Raw genomic sequence first — 18049 nt, 5'->3', positions numbered from 1 at the left:
ATTCTTCCCATCCCATTGGCCACAAGAGCTCTTTTTCACCTTAGCTGCCCGGTTGCTAGGTGACCATTCTTCCCTACCCAGCTCAATAGGGGACAGTCATGCTGTCCCTGAGCATGTCCCTGGTGGCTGTGGTGCTGCTAGTACCCTGTCCATAGTGAGTAGCCTGGCAAGTAAACGGGGCCGGTGTCATCTCACTCTCCGTGCCTGTGGTGGGTGAAGGCACCCACTTCCCAGTCCACCTGCGGGAAGTTGTGTCTCTGCGTGCCATGGGCAGCCCCTAAACACGGTTTCCTTGCAGTGCCCGTGGAGCATTACTGCAAGAGGAGTGAGGTGGGAAGAGAGGTGGAGTCCATGCTGGCAGTGGGTAGGTAGGCAGATATTCAGAAGACCCAAAGGGTACTGTGTCACTCATCACCATTGCTGGCTTTTGCTCTCGCATTGGGGGAGTCAGAGTCCTACACCCCATGTCTGAGGAATTGAGTCATCTCAGAACTGCTCTTTAGATCTAATGCACCCATGCCCTCAGCAAGCTCGAGGTGGAGTTAAAGCAAGATCAGCTCATTCCCAACAGCTAGAGATAAACGATAGCTGTTTTATCCGGTTATAGCCGCTTTCTATGGTAGGATTGGAAGGTTCTGGAAGCCAGACCCCCACAGTAGAAAGGCCACATTTGGGAGACCTTTGAGTCTCATGGTCCTGTGGCAGGACTAAGCTGGAGAGAGGTATACCTGAGCTGCTCTGTGACACTTACCCCTGGATCATGACACTAAACCATCCAGTAGGTGGAGTTCCGGCCCTAGTCATTCATTAAAGGCCTATCTTGGTACTATCATAACCACAATTAAACTCTCTCCCTCTCCTCATGTAGCCCACACTGCCAGAACTCACAATCCCCCTGCCTCAGCCTCCTAAATGCTGTGATTACAGGTGTACGACATCACAGTTGGCTTCTGAACCATAAGTTTAAAAGTGAGTTTCAGGGGGCTGGAGAGATGGCTCAGGGGTTAAGAGCACTGACTGCTCTTCCAGAGGTCCTGAGTTCAATTCCCAGCAACCACATGGTGGCTCACAACCATCTGTAAAGAGATCTGATGCCCTCTTCTGGTGTGTCTGAAGACAGCTGCAGTGTACTTATATATAATAAATGATTAAATCTTAAAAAAAAAAGTGAGTTTCAGAGGTGATATTCAGACCACAACACACCCCAAGATTGTCCCCTGTCAGCCTCTACCCACTTTCTTTTCTGTAAGACAGGATCTGCAGTAGGCACTAAGGTTCCGGGGAAGAAGCGAACCAAAATTCTGCCAGAGAGGGTGTGGATGACCCCTGGACACCAGCAGGTCCTAGAATCCCATGCACACAGACTCCAGCTTGTGTGGAAAGGGACTATGGGGGTTTATGGAGCAAGGAACAGGCTTGCAGCTCCAGCAGGAGACTCGAAGTGCCAGCTTGGACTGTCTGGACTTTCCCGTTCCGTTTTGTTCTACTGGCTTCAATCCAGGTAGACATTGTCCCTTTCCTCAGTGACCCCCATAGGGAGTGAACTCTGCATCCCAGAACCAGGAAAGGGTGAGGTTGGTTCAGATTGGGTCCTGAACCTCTTGTCTGCCCTATGACATAGCCAGAATTCTCTGACTGGCAAGGGCTGGGGTAAGCTACCCCTAAAGTCAGTACATGGGGGTCCTTAACTCCAGGAAGAGGGAGGCATATTCCCAAAGGGGAATCACATTCACAGAAAGAGGGGTAGTGGAGGGGACCACGGACAGCAAAGCCTTGAGTAGGTACAAGATCCATAAGGGCTTTCACTCTGAGTGTCTTGTGGGTCGCAGGAGCAGAGCGGCCACTGTCACTGTTTTATAGCTAAGGAAACTGGGTCAGAGAGTTAAAAGTGGCTCTAAATTACCCAGAGAATAAGTGGCAAAGCTAAATCTCAAATCAGCCACCCTTCCCTAGATGGAATCATTCTTACTAGACTTCTTTAATTACGCCTGCCTGAAATGGAACTTGCAGAAACCAGACACTGAAGCAGCTGTCTGCTGGGACCTGGAGATAGTGTTGTACGCAAATCCTTGCTGAGCTGCTGCCGCTGCTGCTGCTGCTGCTGTGTCCGGTGTCCCTGCAGTTACTGTACCCATACGAGTCCGTTCACTGAGAGGGACAGGCCCTGAGGCAGAGCCAGCTGCCAAGCACTGAAGGGAACGCTTGCGCCCCAGCCCCAGGAATAAAGCTCTTTACTGCTTGTAGTAAATACTAGCATATAAATATTTTAAAATGCAAACAGAAGAAGAAAATAGAATTGGCCCACATTCTCACCGCCTAAACCTACTAGTCGTCTTGGTCTCTCTTCTAACTTTATTTCCCTTGTAGGAAATGGATTTTTAAAAGGCTTTGGCGTTAAGCAGAGCTGTAGTACACACACCTCTCGGGGCTGATCATCAGCACCAACATCCTGTGCCAGCAAGGACTTCTGCAACTTCAAGGCGAGGGCTGATGGTATCCCGGGGGCCTGTGGGGCACTGGCTGCTACTTCAGTAGCACCCCGCCTTCCACTGCAGGGAGCCGGAGAGTGCCAGGCCTTGTTTTTGAGACAGGGTCTCACTCAGTATCCCAGGCTGACCTTGAACTCAGCAGTTCTCCTGCTTCAGCTTCCCAAGTGCTCTGCAGAGGTGAACCTCATAGCGCTGGACTCTTAAGCTGTCACTGTGTGAACAGAGCTGTGGTGGGTCTGAAAACATGGGTGACCGATTCTAGGGGGCTGGAATTCCAGGTTTAGAAGTTTTAAATTTTGTTATATTTTACTTATTTATTTTGTGTATGCATATGCCTTTTTTGTGTGTCTGTGTATGCGCACATTTGGGTGTGTGTGGAGTTCAGGCAACGACGGCTTACCAGAGTCAGTTCTTTTTCCTCCACCTTGAGGGTCCTGGGAATCAAACTCAGGTTTGGTGGCAGGTGCCTTCGCCCACTGAACCATCTAGCATCTAGCTGGCTACAGTCTTTTTGTCTTTTCTGTGCTGGGGATAGAGCTTTGGACCCCCTGCATGCTCGGCCAGCGCTCACCACTGGGAGATCCCGGTCTTACTTCTGTCTCTTTGAAGGCTGTTGAGGTTGATTCTTAGAAAGTTGGTTTAGTTGACCGATGGCGTCTGTCCTTCTCCCCTATGTTCTATACAGATCTCTTTTGGCTTTGGGTCTTTCCACATTAACACTCGGGTGAATTGCTGACTGGCCGGTCCACTAAAGGGGCAATTTTCAGGGATTTGACATTAACCTGAAGGGACATTTAAAGTGATCTTTCAAGGTCTCTGGCCCTGATGCCTGTTTTAATTCCAGGCCTTGAACAGGGAGGTCAGTCCATTAATATTTCAGCTAATGCCAAACGTCTTCAGTGATAACACTCTGCCCTGGGGAGAGGGACAGAACAAGGTCTCTCAGTCGTAGTGTATGGAAGGAGGGACTTGTGCAAAGCTCAGATGAAGCAGAGAGACAGCAGCACGATATATATAGAAAGCAAACACCAGCACCATGGTGAGGTTAAAAGACAGAAATAGAAAGGGGTGGAGGAGCAAGCCATTTGAGGAGAGCAGGGTTCACAGAGCATGTGCTGGCTGCCCTGAGTCCACAGGATCTCCCAGGAGCTGCCATGTGGAGCCTGCTCTTCTGCTCCAGGGAGCCCCCCACTGGTGCATCTCACACAAAGGCCAGAACTTACTCAGCAGGCATTGGAATCTGCTCTTTTAAACTGTGTTGGAGCCAGATGGTGGAGACACACGCCTTTAATCCCAGCACTCAGGGCAGAGGCAAGCGAGTCTCTGAGTGTGGCCAGAGCCACACAGAAAAATCCTGTTTCAAGAACAAATAAACAAAGACCACAGGGTTTCAAGGACAGGAGTATGAACAGGGAAGGTTAGGGATGAGAAGAAGCCTGGTTGTGTGGCCCCAGGATAGGCATGGTAAGTTGGAAACGCTCAGAGAATATGTAAATTCCCCTTTCTCCCCTTGAAGGACCCTTCACATGGCTCTCTCACGATAAAAAGAGTCAGGATAAAAAAGATAAGAAGAGGGAGGCAGCAGGAGAGAGGCGTGTTCAAAGGAGGCCAGGAAAGTTCCAGAAGATAATGGCGGCCAGTTACCTGAGAGAGGGTGGGACTTCCAGCAGCCCATCGTTAGAGGCCCAGGTGGCTGGGACTGTCATCCTAGTGGTGACAGTCAGAGCTGTCCCTGCAGCCGCTGCTCTCTTTCATGAGGCACACAAGGGGTGTGCAGTGTGACCCCAGGAGGTTGCTGGGAAGGCAAAAGCAAGACATTCACCACTTTTCCTGTTGCTATAACAACATGCCTGACAACAGGAACTTAAGGAAGGGTTTACTGTGACCCACATTTTGAGGGTACAGTCCATCATGGTGGGGAGAGCATGGTGGCAGGAAGATGAGGCAGCTGGACACACTGCCTGACAGCCAGGAAGCAGGGGGAGGGGGGTTGCTTCAGTCAGCCATCTCTTTCCTGTTTAGTCTCTCCAGGACTCCCGAGCCCCTGGGATAGTTGGACTAAATTTAGGATGGGTCTTCCCTCCTCACTTAACATAATCTAGAAACCCGCCCCAACCCCCAGACATGCCCAGAAGTTTATTTCCATGGTGATTTTAAATCAGGATAGCATCTAAGATTAGCTGCCCCAGACTCTCTCTCATTTCTTATTTTATGTCATAACAAAATCCCACCATGGAGGCTGGGTATAGGGTACATAGACTCCAGGCCATTTCTCGAGGGGAGGACTTGAGGAATTATTGCTCCTGCCTGTACGTCTAAAGCAGCCCCTCCTGTGACTCAGACCAGCTTTATACTGTGGCTGTGGTCAGAGGTAGGGATGCAGCGGGCAGGAAAACAGCAGCTGGTCACTCCTCTTCCCGTGTGGATCCTAAGCTGAGTCTGGCTGTTGAACGAAAGGAAACTCCACAGAACCCAGGCCTCCACAGTAATGACAAGCGTCACATGCAGAGGCCATGCTCTCACTCCTGGGCTCCCCATCCGAGAAGCAAGTCCCCAGACTGTGGGGTTTAGACAGCCCCTTGTCTAGGACCTAGCGAAGAGTTAGATCCAAACTAAAGCCACAAGGTGGCGCTGGAACTTTACAGCATCTTTTCCAGCAGTTCCGGAAGTCAGGGAGTCTCTGTGCCACTTAAGAGACCGTTCAGGGCGGTATCTGATCTTTGGGCCTGCCCTGTCTTGTGATTTAGCTTGCTCTTGTTGGGGTGGGTTAGGTCTGAGAGATCATTCACTTCTCTTAGTGACCCCTACTCTGTGGATGATGTCTTAGGCACAGACTTCCTGGAAATAGCCCCTTGTCTTTTGGGCAGTCCTGTTAGTCAGCTGTGGCTGCATCTGGTTGCCATGGATACTCTGATGCATCTTAACCTCAAGCAGGCTTTTGGAATTTGGCTTCACTAGGGAGGCTGCAGCAGGGACTACTGTAGTGACTTGAAGCCAGATGGACCAAGACAGTCCTAGTCAGCCTGGGGCTGCTACAGTTCACAGGCAGTCTTAGAGGGGGACACATACTGTGCCCACAGCTCTTCCTCTGACTGTCTTCCACAATTCTTTGTGTTTCTTGTTTGGCTGGTTCTCTGCAGTGCTAATGATAGACAGAGAGCCCTGTGCATCTAGGTGGCCGTCTCTACCATATCTCCCTCTTCTTTCCCGGATTCCTTCACACTTTGCCATGGGCACCCCCTCTTGATGGCTTGGGCACTTTACAAACCAATTTCCATGCCAGTCTAAATCATTGAGATCTGCCAGAACCTCTACCACCCCATAGAGATCTCATCCTACCATGGGGTTCTGCAAAGCCCTGCACCAATTCCCGGGTCCTGGCTTGTCTTGGTCTACTCTCTACTACAGTGCCGAACACCACAGCCAAAGGCAGCCTGGGGAGGAAAGGGTTTACTTGGCTTATACACCACAGTCCATCCTTGAAGGAAGCCAGGGTAGGAAGCGTGGGAGAAGCCGCTTGCTGGCTTACTTGACCTGCTTTCTTACACAACCAGGGACCACCAGTCCAAGGGTAGCTACTGCTCACAGTGGGACTGGGCCTTCCCCCATCAATCATTAGCCAAGGAAATGCCCCACAGACATGGCCACAGGGCAGTCTGACATATCCTGAAGACTTAATTTGTGTCAAGTTGACGGAGACCGGCCAGCGCACTGCTGAATCAGCATCTTAGCTCTTCTCTGACCACAGTGCCATTTGGCCCTCGAATGCCATCAAACACCTCTTAGTGACTGACTCTCTCAGTGATGTCTGTGCTTCCCTATTGTCTTCCAGTGTCCAGTATCCATAGCAACCTTGGCCAGTGATATCCAAGTGTCTACCAGAGACTGGTCTCCCTCACGTTGCTTCAAGTCATGCAGCACGTGTCTGGAGGGATGGGTAGTGGTGTTACATCACTCAGTCTCTCTGCTTCCACACACTCAGATTGATCCCGTGCCCCTCCTCCCACACCTCACAAGCAGGTCTTAACTTCCTAAGAGTCCTCACTGAATTCAGAGGTAGCACACTCTCTGTTTCCCATAGCTCCCTGTACCAGCCATTGGCAAGGCCCAGCCTGCACGTTTACTCTAGATTTTCCTTTTTTCTGTATTAGAGGTTGGACCAAACGGCTGTCCCTTTCTCTCCTCTTTACTGTCTGATTCTGTCCACAGGTTCTCCTGTCTCTGTTGGTGTCTCTGTCTATCTGTCTGCCTGCTTGCCTGTCTGTCGGTGTCTTTGTTATGTCTCCTCCCCATGTGTACAGAACTGCAGCCAGTACCCCTCCCCCTTCGTGCCAGATCCGAGGCTAGTGCAGAGGACAGTGTCTGTGTCGTCCTCCCACTGAGTCCTTGCCTTAGGCAGGACAGCCGTTGCTGGGCAGATGGCTTAGGAGTTCTTAGCACAGGCCACTCCATTACCACAGGCTGCCCAGGATTCCATCTCATTCAAGCTACTGTCAGGGACTATGATATATTCTCTAGTCCATTATCTGTTTGGGGGTCTGACCCCGTTCACCATATTACCCCATGAAACACAGAGGAAGACATTCGCCCCGCGACCCCTTGTGGGGACATTCCACTCTCAGGGAGCAGCCTCAGCTTCTATATTTCCACACCCATAGCAGAGACAATGCCACTGTCCTCCCTCAAATTCATCTTTGGTTCATTTGTGTCCCTCTTCCCGTGGGAGCTGACAGATCAGAGAAATGTATCCACCCAAGTCCAGTTGAATTTAATTGGGTAACTTATAGGCACATGGGAAACTTCATATATATACAACCTGACTTGTATGCTTTCTGTCAGGTTTAGTCACTCCAGTGAGCTATTGTGACTGCAGGATTTAATGTTGTGCTTCCTAGGCACTGTTACACCCTTATTCTACTCCCCAGGGTTGACGTGCCCCCATTCCCAGCCCACTTCACTTATGGTCTCTACGTTACATTTTAGTTTTTAATAGATCTAGCGGTTGTAAGTTCTTGCTTATATTGAACTTTAAAGACAGAGCCTTGCTGTATAGTTTAGGCTGGCCTCAAGCTAATGGCCACCCTGCCTCATAGGCATATGCCACAACACATGGCTGACTGTTTTAAAAAAGATATTTATTTGTTTATTCTCAAGGCCCAGGCTAGCCTTGAACTTGCTATCTAGCTGAGGACAACCTTGCGCTCTGGATCCCCCGACCTCCAACTGCACAGTACTGGCGTTTCAGGCACATCCACCATGCCTGACTGTATGTTCATGTTTGAGGGGTAGCTTCCACTTGGGTCTCTGGAAATCCGGTGAGACATTCTTGTTTAACGCCGTCCTCCAGGCAAGCTGTTCACTCACCCCTGTTCTCAGGGCTGGTCTCCCCAAGGTCTTGTGAGTCTTCATGGTTCTTTTGTACTCTACAAAGGTAAAACTAGATTGCTTGTTTCAGGGATGCCGTGGGTTTCCTCCATGGATGTATGGTCCCTGTTCCCTGGATGTCATCTCTGCCTCCTTGTGTGGGGAGGTAGCTACCGTCTCTACAGGCTGTGTGCTGTGCAGAGGTGGAGGAGGACCTCAAAGGACCTTAAAGGCTCCACACCTCAAAACACACATAAGGAAAGCACAGTTAGGACGTTCTAGCTGCTCCTTCACCAGGTTTCCACTGTTGCCAAGATCGCTCAGGGCTTCAGTCTCACCTTCTTTGTTGCTATTTTGTTTTTTCAGACAGCATCTCATTTTTTTTATTCATTTATTATATATAAGTACACTGTAGATGTTTTCAGATACACCAGAAGAGGGCATCCGATCCCATTACAGATGGTTATGAGCCACCATGTGGTTGCTGGGAATTGAACTCAGGACCTCTGGAAGAGCAGTCGGGTGCTCTTAACCACTGAGCCATCTCTCCAGCCCCCAGACAGCATCTCATTCCGCAGCCTAAGCTGGAACTTACTATGTGGCCCAGGCTGGCCTCCAATTCATGGCAGTCCTGCCTGCTTCATGCTGGGATTACAGCATAAGTCCTACTTTTTACTCCAAAGAAGCCTTTGTTGTTATTGTTTGCAATTATTCTTCTCGTATCTCTCTAGAGTCCCTGCTGCTTCCTGTATAGTGGTACCACCTCTATTCTGACGTTTATTGTCATGAAATTATTCTTGTGTTTGATTTCCAGTGTCTCTTAATTTGTTTTTTTTTCTAAAAGACACCTTTAAATAACTGAGAATTCATAGATAGCAAAACTTTTAGGTCCTTGTATGCATAAAATATCTTAGTTTTGCAACTATAATTGAATGATAGTTTAGTTGGGTATAAAGTTCCAACTTACTGGTCTGAGAACACAGCTCAGTTGTAGAGCACTTGTTTTGGAGATTTTATTTATATTTATTTTTATTTTATATGAATGAGCATTTTGCCTGCACACGTCTATGCACCATGTGCATGTAGTACCCATGATGGCCAGAAGAGGGTGTGGAGTCTCTGAAACTGGTGGTGAGCCGCTATGTGATCTGGGAATGGAACCGGTTACTCTTAACACCAGGCCACCTCTCCAGCCCCTAAATTTCCATTTTTTTTTATTGCCATAAGGGCAAACGTGAGTGGCCAGCTAGCTCCTTGTATCCTTGTGGGCTGGCTTCATCCTCCTCCCTGGTTTACTTCCCATCCATGTGGCACTCTCAATCCTTCTATCCCAATGGAGCACTACTTTTCTTTCATACTCATATAGATTCAGTAAGGGTCACCCCACCCATGGCTGACGAAACCTGTCAGTTAGTTCTCCATCTCTCCCTAGACTACGTCTTCCCAGACCTGACTGAGAAGGTGGCTTCCATGGAAGACCCAGGGCAGGCTCCAGACCTGCCAAACCTCCCCTCCATCCTGCCCAAGATGGATCTCGCTGAGCCTCCCTGGCATATGCCTCTGGAAGAGGAAGAGGAAGAGGAGGAAGAGGAGGAGGAAGAGGAAAGGGAGGAAGAGGAGAGGGAGAAGGAAGAAGCAGAGGAGGAGGAGGAAGAAGAGCTGCTCCCTGTGAGCGGGTCCCCAGGAGCCACCACACAGGCCCATGCCCCTTCACCTAGCACCAGCAGCACCAGCAGCCAGAGTCCTGGGGCCACCAGACACAGGCAGGATGATTCTGGGGACCAGGCCACATCAGGAATAGAGGTGGAAAGCAGTGTGAAACCCACCTTGTCAGTGCCCTCAGTCACCCCAAGTACAGTGGCCCTGGGGGTTCAGAACTACAGCCAGGAATCTGGGGGCACTGAGTGGCCAACGGGGGGGCTGGGGGTACAGTCTGAGGTTCCCCAGGGAGCTGGTGAGGAGGCCACAGTGGGAGCAGCTGACTATGATGGCCAGCAGGGGGCACTGCCATCTACTTCACTCCCACAAACAGTGCCTCCAAGTGGGACTGAGGTCCCCGGTGAGGGTCCCCTTTACCCCAGAACCCCAGACTCTTTCCCACCTGGACCCCAAGACACAGAGTCAACCCCTTCCTCTGCTACCTGGGGACAAGAAGGTCTCAGTGAGCAGCCCCTGGAGGGTCAGACAGCTGAAGCTCACTCACTAACACCGTGGGACTCTACTCAGGTAAGACAGAGGTGCATACTGCCCATGGTGTTTGAATACCTGCTGTCCCCTGGGTCCTCAGAGTGTCAGCAGTAGTGCGGTGTGATGGGGGCTTACCACACTTTTCCCACCCTAGCTGTCAACACCCATGTGCCCAAATCATTGTTCATACACTCAGGCTGCAGGAGGAAGGGTCTTCACAAGTGTGCAGGGCCAAGGCAAAGCCTCTGGATGAGCCAAGTCTCTCTTTTGTGACACTGTTTAGATTTATGCACGCAGGGTGGGGACCCTGACAGCAGCTCAGGAGGATGTGGTTGCCCTCAGCTCCCCAGACCTCAGGCTCTCCCCTCCTCCGGCTCTCTGGAGGTCTCTCCTGAGGCCTGTGCGCTCTGCTTCCCCCCACCCCCATCCCCACACAGGTGATCTGCAAGGATTGGAGCAACCTGGCCGGGAAGAGCTACGTCATCCTGAACATGACAGAGAACATAGACTGTGTGAGTGCTGAGCTGGCCCATGTGGAAAGGTCAAATGGGCAGAGGGAGGTGCCACAGTGGGTTCCTTGCCAAAGAGAGGTCAGTCCAGCCCAGGGCTGAAGTAGCACCTACCACTTAGGGAAAACCAAAATGAGGTCTTTCCTACTTGAAAAAACTCTAGGACTCTTTCCTCCTTGCTTTCTGTAGTTTTCTATTTTGTTTTTTTCTTTTTACCCCAGGCTGACCTCACACATAAGTAGCCAAGGATGATTTTGAACTCCTGAACCTCCTGGCTCCACCTCCCCAGTCCTGGGATCTTGGGGCCTGGCCTGGTTTTATCAGGGTCTCACGCACGCCAGGGAAGCACTTACCAACCGAGCTGCCTCCCCAGCTCCCTCTTATTTCCATTCAAAGGAAGCCTTTTGTTCTGTGAGCTGCCTGCTACTCTCTGATGAGGCTGAGACCTATTGTTTTTGTCTTTAGGGTTTTGTTGAGAAAGGATTTTGCTATATTGGCTAGGATGGCTTGGTTTCTAGGTTCAATCAAACCTCCCACACCCACCTTCCAGGTCCTGGGAGTACAGTCAAGCACCATTGTTTCCCAACATCTTATTTTTTTTTTTTTTGGTTCTTTTTTTCGGAGCTGGGGACCGAACCCAGGGCCTTGCGCTTCCTAGGTAAGCGCTCTACCACTGAGCTAAATCCCCAGCCCCCCAACATCTTATTTTAAAGAGTTGTTTTTATGCCAGAGTGTGGTGACACCAAACATGGTGGCAGCTGACATGGGAATCAGGGTTCAGAGCCAGGTTGGGTTACAGATGCTATTCCACACAGGATGCCCCCCATCCTCCTTGCTTTTTTTTTTTTTATCTTGTCTTAAAGTTTTTAGAAGCCACACCTGTTAGTGTTTGTTCATAGCTCTCTAAAGAAACATCAAAAGTCTAATGGGAAAGTTGTGTGTGTGTGCACCAGCACACACATGCATGAGACACACACACACACACACACACACACACACACACACACACACACTCGGAGCCTTGTTAGCTCAGGTGCTAGGCCATCAATCACAAGAAGGCCACGTCTGAACCGATGGCTGCTTGCACCTCCATGTAATTGAGATGGCGTCCTCATCTTATTCTGTGGCTATGATAAAACATTCTGACAGACAGCAACTTGAGGAAGAACAGCCATTTGGCTTACACTTCCAGGTCATGGTCTGTCACTGGGGGAAGGCAGGACATGACGTATAGCAGAACCCATGAACGAACACGGCCTGCTGGCCTGCCCTCAGCCTCACACTTAGCTTTCATACAGACCAGGAGCATCTGCCCAGGGAAAGGTGCAGGACACAGCAGGAGGGCCTGCTGTGTAATTAATAAGACAATCCTTCACAGGCCTGCCTGTAGACCAACTCTCTCTAGGCATTCCCTCAACTGAGGCCCCTCCCCTCGGATGCCCTCGGTTATGTCAAGTTGACAGTTGAGGCTAGCCCATGACTGTGGCTGCTGGGCTTGTAGCTGGCTGGACTGCTTCGTTTGGAAGTCCCTATTGTCAGTGACATTAGGTCCTTCCTCCTGGGGTGGCAGACTGTTCTAGAAGTGTGGAGAGTTGTTGCCGGTGTTCTGGAAGCCAAGGCAGGGCAGAGGTTGGGCGTCTCCATTTACTTCATGTGCTTGCATGGACAATGGGACTCATTAACTCCGGGGTGCAGGACTCATAAGCCCTGCACAGTTGTGCTGGACATCTTCATGGTCACAGACACCCTGTTTCACTCCTGAAAACGTGAACTCCCAGGGCTAGGGTGTGGCTCTGTGGTGCTGCTCAGCACAGTCAAGATCCTGGGTTCATTCCCAGCCTGAGGTTTTGGGGGTAGAAGATAAAACAGAAAAGAGATGTTCTGCCTTCTCCAGGCAGAGACAGTTTGCTGTTGGTGTCTTCATTCCCAAGCACTATGTGTAGACTTCATGGCTCTCATCCTGTAGTCCATTGTCCCCTTTCTGACCTATGTTGGAAGAGAATGGGACAATGTGCTTTGAAGGTGGTGGGCCACACAGAGCCCTCGTCTTCAGAAAAAAAAAAATAGGGAGGAATGTGGCCACTGCCCTCAGAGACGGCTTTACAAGATGCAGGTACACTTTTAAACTTTGCACTTGACATCGATCGGAACAGTGGTGCAGGCTAGCCAGCTTCTGCTTTCTAAGACATAGGAGGCAGGAAGGGAGCCATTAGAGACCAGCGGGCACAGACACAGGATGATGAAGTAGGGAATGCCAAGCTGACTTTGGAGTCTAGAAGCCAGGAGAGTCTTTTCCCCAGAGATGAAGGGCCCCATCCTTTGCCTAGAACAGGACGTTCTGAGAACAGTGCTTTTCCTGGATGTCAGGGAGGGCTGAAGAGCTCTGGCCTTTGCTTGAGTGCAGCGGGCTGGATTACCAGTAGGACTGACCCAGAAGAACAGCTACTGTTCTGAAGTCTGTAATTGAGTGATTTGAGGATGTGAGGTACCCACATCTCGGATGGGAAAACTGGCTCAGAATGTTGCTGGAGGTCAGAGCTAAGACATGACAGGATTTGAACCCTGGTGCATTTAGTTCCAAGGCGAATGCTTTTCCTCTTCAGCTAACTGGGTGTTGGAGACATCGCTGTGCAGTAAAGGGTGTCACACGTGTGGCAGAGCAGCAGGTAGGTAGAAGCCTGTCCTGCCCTCACATCAGTGACGACACTGACCACTCGACGAGAGAGAGAGAGAGAGAGAGAGAGAGAGAGAGAGAGAGAGAGAGTGTGTCTAGACCTGAGCTGTACTTGGCATTTGCTATGGTCTCAAGGAACAAGCCCACCATGAAAGTCAGCTCAGTGGATTTCGGGTTGGAACAACCACCAAGGGATAGGTCTTTATGCCAGGTAGGAACACAATAAGAGTAGCCGTTCGTCTCTGCCGTGGCTGCCACAAGGCAGGCACTGGGCTTGCACTCGTGGTGGCCTGTTGACATGTTTGTGACTCCTCAACACCCTAGAGAGCTGAGCATCTGGGAGAGGGAGAGGGATCTAGTTGGGACTCTTGGAAGCTAGAGAAATGGGGACGAAGTTTTTCATATACAAGAGGGAGAGGCTGCTGAAGAGCCAAGGGTGAAAGGAGGGCCTTTTACAAACAGCGGGCGTGAGCCTTGGTGGCGGCAGCCTGGTCTCTCTCTGCCACAGAGTTCCTGTGGAGGGCTGGGTTTGCTTCTGTGTTATTCTGTAATTATACATGACGTCTAAACAGTGAGAGTCTGAGGGGAAAGAAGCCACCTCACCCACCCCACCCCACCCCACCCCATCCCTGGCCCCGTTCCCAGGGTATCTGAGTCATCTCTGTGGGTTTCAAGTCCCTGCTGTAAAGGCATTCTCTTTACTCCCCTGAGGCTCAGTGACAGCCATATGGTGGAATGGCCAGCAGAGGAGCCTGCTGTTTTCAGCCTCCCTGCTCTCTGGTGGCCATGGGGACTTACTGCTGTCTTTTTCAGCACTCGACACCTACCATGGGTATCATGTTTCCAACACCAGTTAAGGGGTTGTCATTGTCAGTGGACAGATCCATGTCCCCTCCACCTGACAGACTGGGGCAGGCTCACACCTTTACTGTGGTACTTAGAGATGGACGTAGAGATACAAGCTGTATCTGCCTTGCTCTCAGCTGGCCCCAGAGCCGACCAGGCTAGCCAGAGGACCACCTAGGTGTTTGGGATCTGAGATGAGAGCTACCATCCAACCTTGAGTTTGGCTCCTCTGAACCCCTAGGAAGTGTTTCGGCGACACCGGGGACTACGGCTCCTAGCCCTGGTGGAGGAGGTTCTGCCACGCCACCGTAGTGGCCACCGTGGAGACTGGCATATCTCTCTCAGCAAGCCCAGTGAGAAAGAGCAGCACCTGCTGATGACTCTTGTAGGAGAGCAGGGTGAGCAGATGGGGAGGTGTCCCACCACAGCCCGGCAGTGGAGGCCCAGGAAAGACTGGATAGGGCTGTAAAGCATGCTAGTGCAGGGCTCTGGATGGAGTGATACCTGGGTTCTGGGGATGAGGAGACAGCTATGGACATCACACACTTTGAGAGCAGGACCCTTGGGCTACAGAGGTGACTTCTAGCATCAGGCCTTTCATATAGTTTCCCAGGGGATCAACTCAATGGGAAGCAGGTCAGCAGAGGACATACATGGGCCCTGAGGTCCTCTGTGATTAGAAACAGAAGGGCAGCAGAGGAGGCTCAGGATGCCTGTCGCAGAAGAAGGGTTGGGTGGTGTGGAGACACCTCAAGATGCTGTGGTGATTATGGCATTTTCCCTCCAGGGGTGGTACCCACTCAAGATGTCCTTTCCATGCTCAGTGGCATCCGCAGGAGTCTGGAGGAGGTAAGTTAGGGACTTGACCTGGCAGTCACTGAAGCATCTTCTAATGTTCTTGGCTCTCAAAAAGTGCCTGGAAGAATTTACAGCCCGTTCCAGGACAGGGGTGCATGTCAGGGCTCTGGCCATCCCACAAAGAGCATGTGCAGGTTACTACCCAAGCAAAAGGATTGCACACCCCAGGCCATGGTAGAGCGCCCATGGAAGAGGGAATTAAGTGGGATGGTGTCTGAAGTATCATGGGGAGCATAGTGGAGGGGGAACAAGACACACGCTGCCCCTACCAATGCTTCTCCAGGGGAACCCGAGGTGTGGAGATGCCATGAACTGGAAACAGCCCTCCACAGTTAGAGTGGCCCTCATCAGATGTGGTCTTCTGGCCCCTGCTGGGCTACAGAACACAAGCTGGAGGTCTGGATACCCAGGATTCCACATGCAAGGGAGCTAAGTGTTTCTAGCCTACACTCAGTGTTTATACTAGATTCTCCTTTGGACCCCCTCTTCCACTCCATGGGGTCGTAAGGATTAACTGAGGGGAGAGGCAAAGCCCAGAGCCATCAGGTCCCTTGCCTAAGACCAAGCCTGCCAGATGGAAAGCTGTTGAGTTGCTGAATGACTCCCAAAGCTCTTGTCACAGAGCTTTGGACCTCCACCTCATGTCCCTACACCTCAGGTTCCCCTGGAGCAGCAATGGTAGAGGCAGGGCCTGTGTTGTTCCTCCTCCACCAGGTCCTTCATGATCTCCAAATCTGGGCTCAGGAGCACAGATGGACAGTGGACCCCTGCAAGGGTTTCACACAATGCAGGGAAGAGCTGAAGCCCAGTCCCTGCTCCAGGGCTCACTGATAACACTCACCTTCTTTTGCTCCCTCCCTTCACCTGAAGCTGGACTGTCGGGGAGCTTTCCCACTGGGGGAGAAGCCAAGCTAGCCAGAGCAGCCCACAGTAGGGAGGCACATGCCATCTGTGATCTTACCTCTGGGAAAGGGAAGAAGCTTGAGACCCCAGCTGCAGTTGGCATCCCCACAGTGGCCCTTGAGGCCCGGCCTACCATGGATGGCCAGAATGACATTACCTTACCCCTAAAGAGGAGGCTTGCTTCAGGGCTCTGACTTTGTGTTGGGAACTTGAGTCTCCCAGATGCCTTGTTGCTTTGTGAGACTGATGGGGACAGGTGTGGAGCCTCATCTCTTTGGGTCATGACTGCCACGTCTCAGTTCTGTACAGAGCCATAGCTGGTGCATTCAAAGTTGGGTTGGAGCAGAAAAACAATGAGGATGTGAGAGGGCTGAGAATGTGGCCAATGGGAGAGGCTTAGATGAACCAATAGGGACAGAACGGTGTGTCCCTCAGCACAGGTCCAGGAACCAGGGCTGTCATGGGCATTAACTCACCCTCGGGATGTTACTTTCCTGATGCCTGGTCCCATACCCCCACCCTCAGATTGGCATCCAGAACTACTCCACCACCAGCAGCTGCCAGGCACGGGCCACCCAGGTGCGCAGTGACTACGGGACACTCTTTGTAGTGCTGGTGATCATTGGTGTCATCTGCTTCATCATCATTGTGCTTGGCCTACTCTACAATTGTTGGCAGCGTCGGCTGCCCAAGCTGAAACACGTGGTGAGTAGGCTAGGTAGGGCTTGGGAATGAAGGGCAGAGTGTGGCTAGTATCAGCCAGTGCTATCCAGTAGCCTCACCTAGAAACCTATACCAACTCAGTTGTGCTCAGTGCCAGGCTGGGGCCTGCCATCTACCTCTCCGAGCCTGGTACTATGTCTTCCAGGAGATAGAGTGTGTGTGTGTGGGGGGTAAGTTTCACCAAGGGGTTCCTCCTCTTCTCCAGCTCCTCCTAACCCTAGTGCCCCACTCTGCAAGGCTTGAGAGCAGCTGCTCCCCTCCAAGGGCTCCAGCAACCTGCACAAGAGAAAGGGGCCAGGCATGCCCTGTTCATCCTGCCCCAGCGCAAGGGCTTTGAGTTTTGGGCAGACCCGTGTGTAATTCGCTGTTGAAAGCGGTGACACCAGGGAGGTCACAGGGTTTGTTGAGTAGAGGTTTAGGTTTGAGCTGCAGGCACTTGTCTCCTGGGCTCCAAGGGGATACCCTGGGGGCTTGGCGTAGCCAGTCACTGCGCGCGCCCAGCGCTCTCTCCTGCTGCTGCAGTCGCACGGTGAGGAGCTTCGCTTCGTGGAGAACGGCTGCCACGACAATCCCACGCTGGACGTGGCCAGCGACAGCCAGTCGGAGATGCAGGAGAAGCAGCCCAGCCTGAACGGTGGGGCCATCAACGGCCCGAGCAGCTGGAGCGCGCTCATGGGCAGCAAGCGCGACCCTGAGGACTCTGACGTGTTCGAGGAGGACACTCACCTGTGAGCGCCGGGCCACGGGCGCGAGACTGCCAGACGCTACGGCCCCGCGCCCCTCCCGTCCCTCCACGCGGGTCACTACGCTTCCCCACCGCAGCAGGCGACCGAGGCGCAGCTCCCACCCCGCCCCGCCCGGCCCCGAGCGCTTGCCCGAGGCCAGCGCGCTCCCCGCGCCCGGACTCCATTAAAGCCGCCAACACGCGCGGGCCGCTCTGCCTCCACGCGTGTTTCTTGCCTCCGGAGGGCCGCACTCTTGGGAGTGGGTGGGAAGGGCCTAGAGGAGTAGGTGGGGCACGGGAGGCTGGCTGGGCGGGGCCAAGAGCTGGTGGGCTGGGAATTCTCAGGAGTTAGTGATCATGGTTAGGGACGTGTGGGAGGAGTGTAGAGGGTGTACGGCCTTCTGGGTGGAATCCAAGCCGGTTGGGCTGAACTTGAAGTAGGCCGGGAAAGGTCCTGGTGGGCGAGGCCTCGGCCTGATGGGCGGGACCTGAACCGGGCAAGTTAAAGGACGGACAAGCGTTGTTAAGGTTCAGTATTCCAAGCCTGGGGGGTGTGGTACTGTCTTCAGAAAAGATCCCGCGCAATGTGGGCGGGGCCTATAGCGGACTGCTCTTCCAGAGAAGCTCTTCCGAGGGGGCGGGGTCTTGGTAGTGAGCTAGTCTCCGGGCGAGGGGGCGGAACCTGGGAGAATTGAGTTGTCTTTTAGACGAGTGGGCGGGGTCAAGACTAGAGGTCCCCAGAGGCTAAGTGGGTGTGACTAAGGTTAGTGGG

At 52.1% G+C, this 18049-nt stretch overlaps 1 protein-coding gene across 2 annotated transcripts in view; it reads left to right on the top strand.

Moving 5' to 3' along the window:
* Positions 1-17495, top strand: part of Podxl2 (podocalyxin-like 2) — a 31843-nt gene extending 14348 nt beyond the window's left edge. The window contains exons 3-8 of one of the 2 annotated variants that reach the window (NM_001106607.1): positions 9286-10079; positions 10478-10552; positions 14311-14467; positions 14857-14918; positions 16356-16535; positions 17076-17495. In NM_001106607.1, coding sequence (NP_001100077.1) covers positions 9286-10079; positions 10478-10552; positions 14311-14467; positions 14857-14918; positions 16356-16535; positions 17076-17285 — 1478 coding nt within the window. In that variant the 3' untranslated portion in view covers positions 17286-17495. The remainder of the gene's footprint in view (positions 1-9285; positions 10080-10477; positions 10553-14310; positions 14468-14856; positions 14919-16355; positions 16536-17075) is intronic. The other variant, XM_063285818.1, reaches the window with a different exon arrangement.
* Positions 17496-18049: the final 554 nt, after the last annotated feature.

This window comes from Rattus norvegicus, chromosome 4 (assembly GCF_036323735.1).
Source record: "Rattus norvegicus strain BN/NHsdMcwi chromosome 4, GRCr8, whole genome shotgun sequence".
Lineage (NCBI taxonomy): Eukaryota > Metazoa > Chordata > Mammalia > Rodentia > Muridae > Rattus > Rattus norvegicus.
The sequence above is the reverse complement of the archived record's forward strand: the minus strand, read 5'-3'. Positions and strand labels throughout refer to the sequence as shown.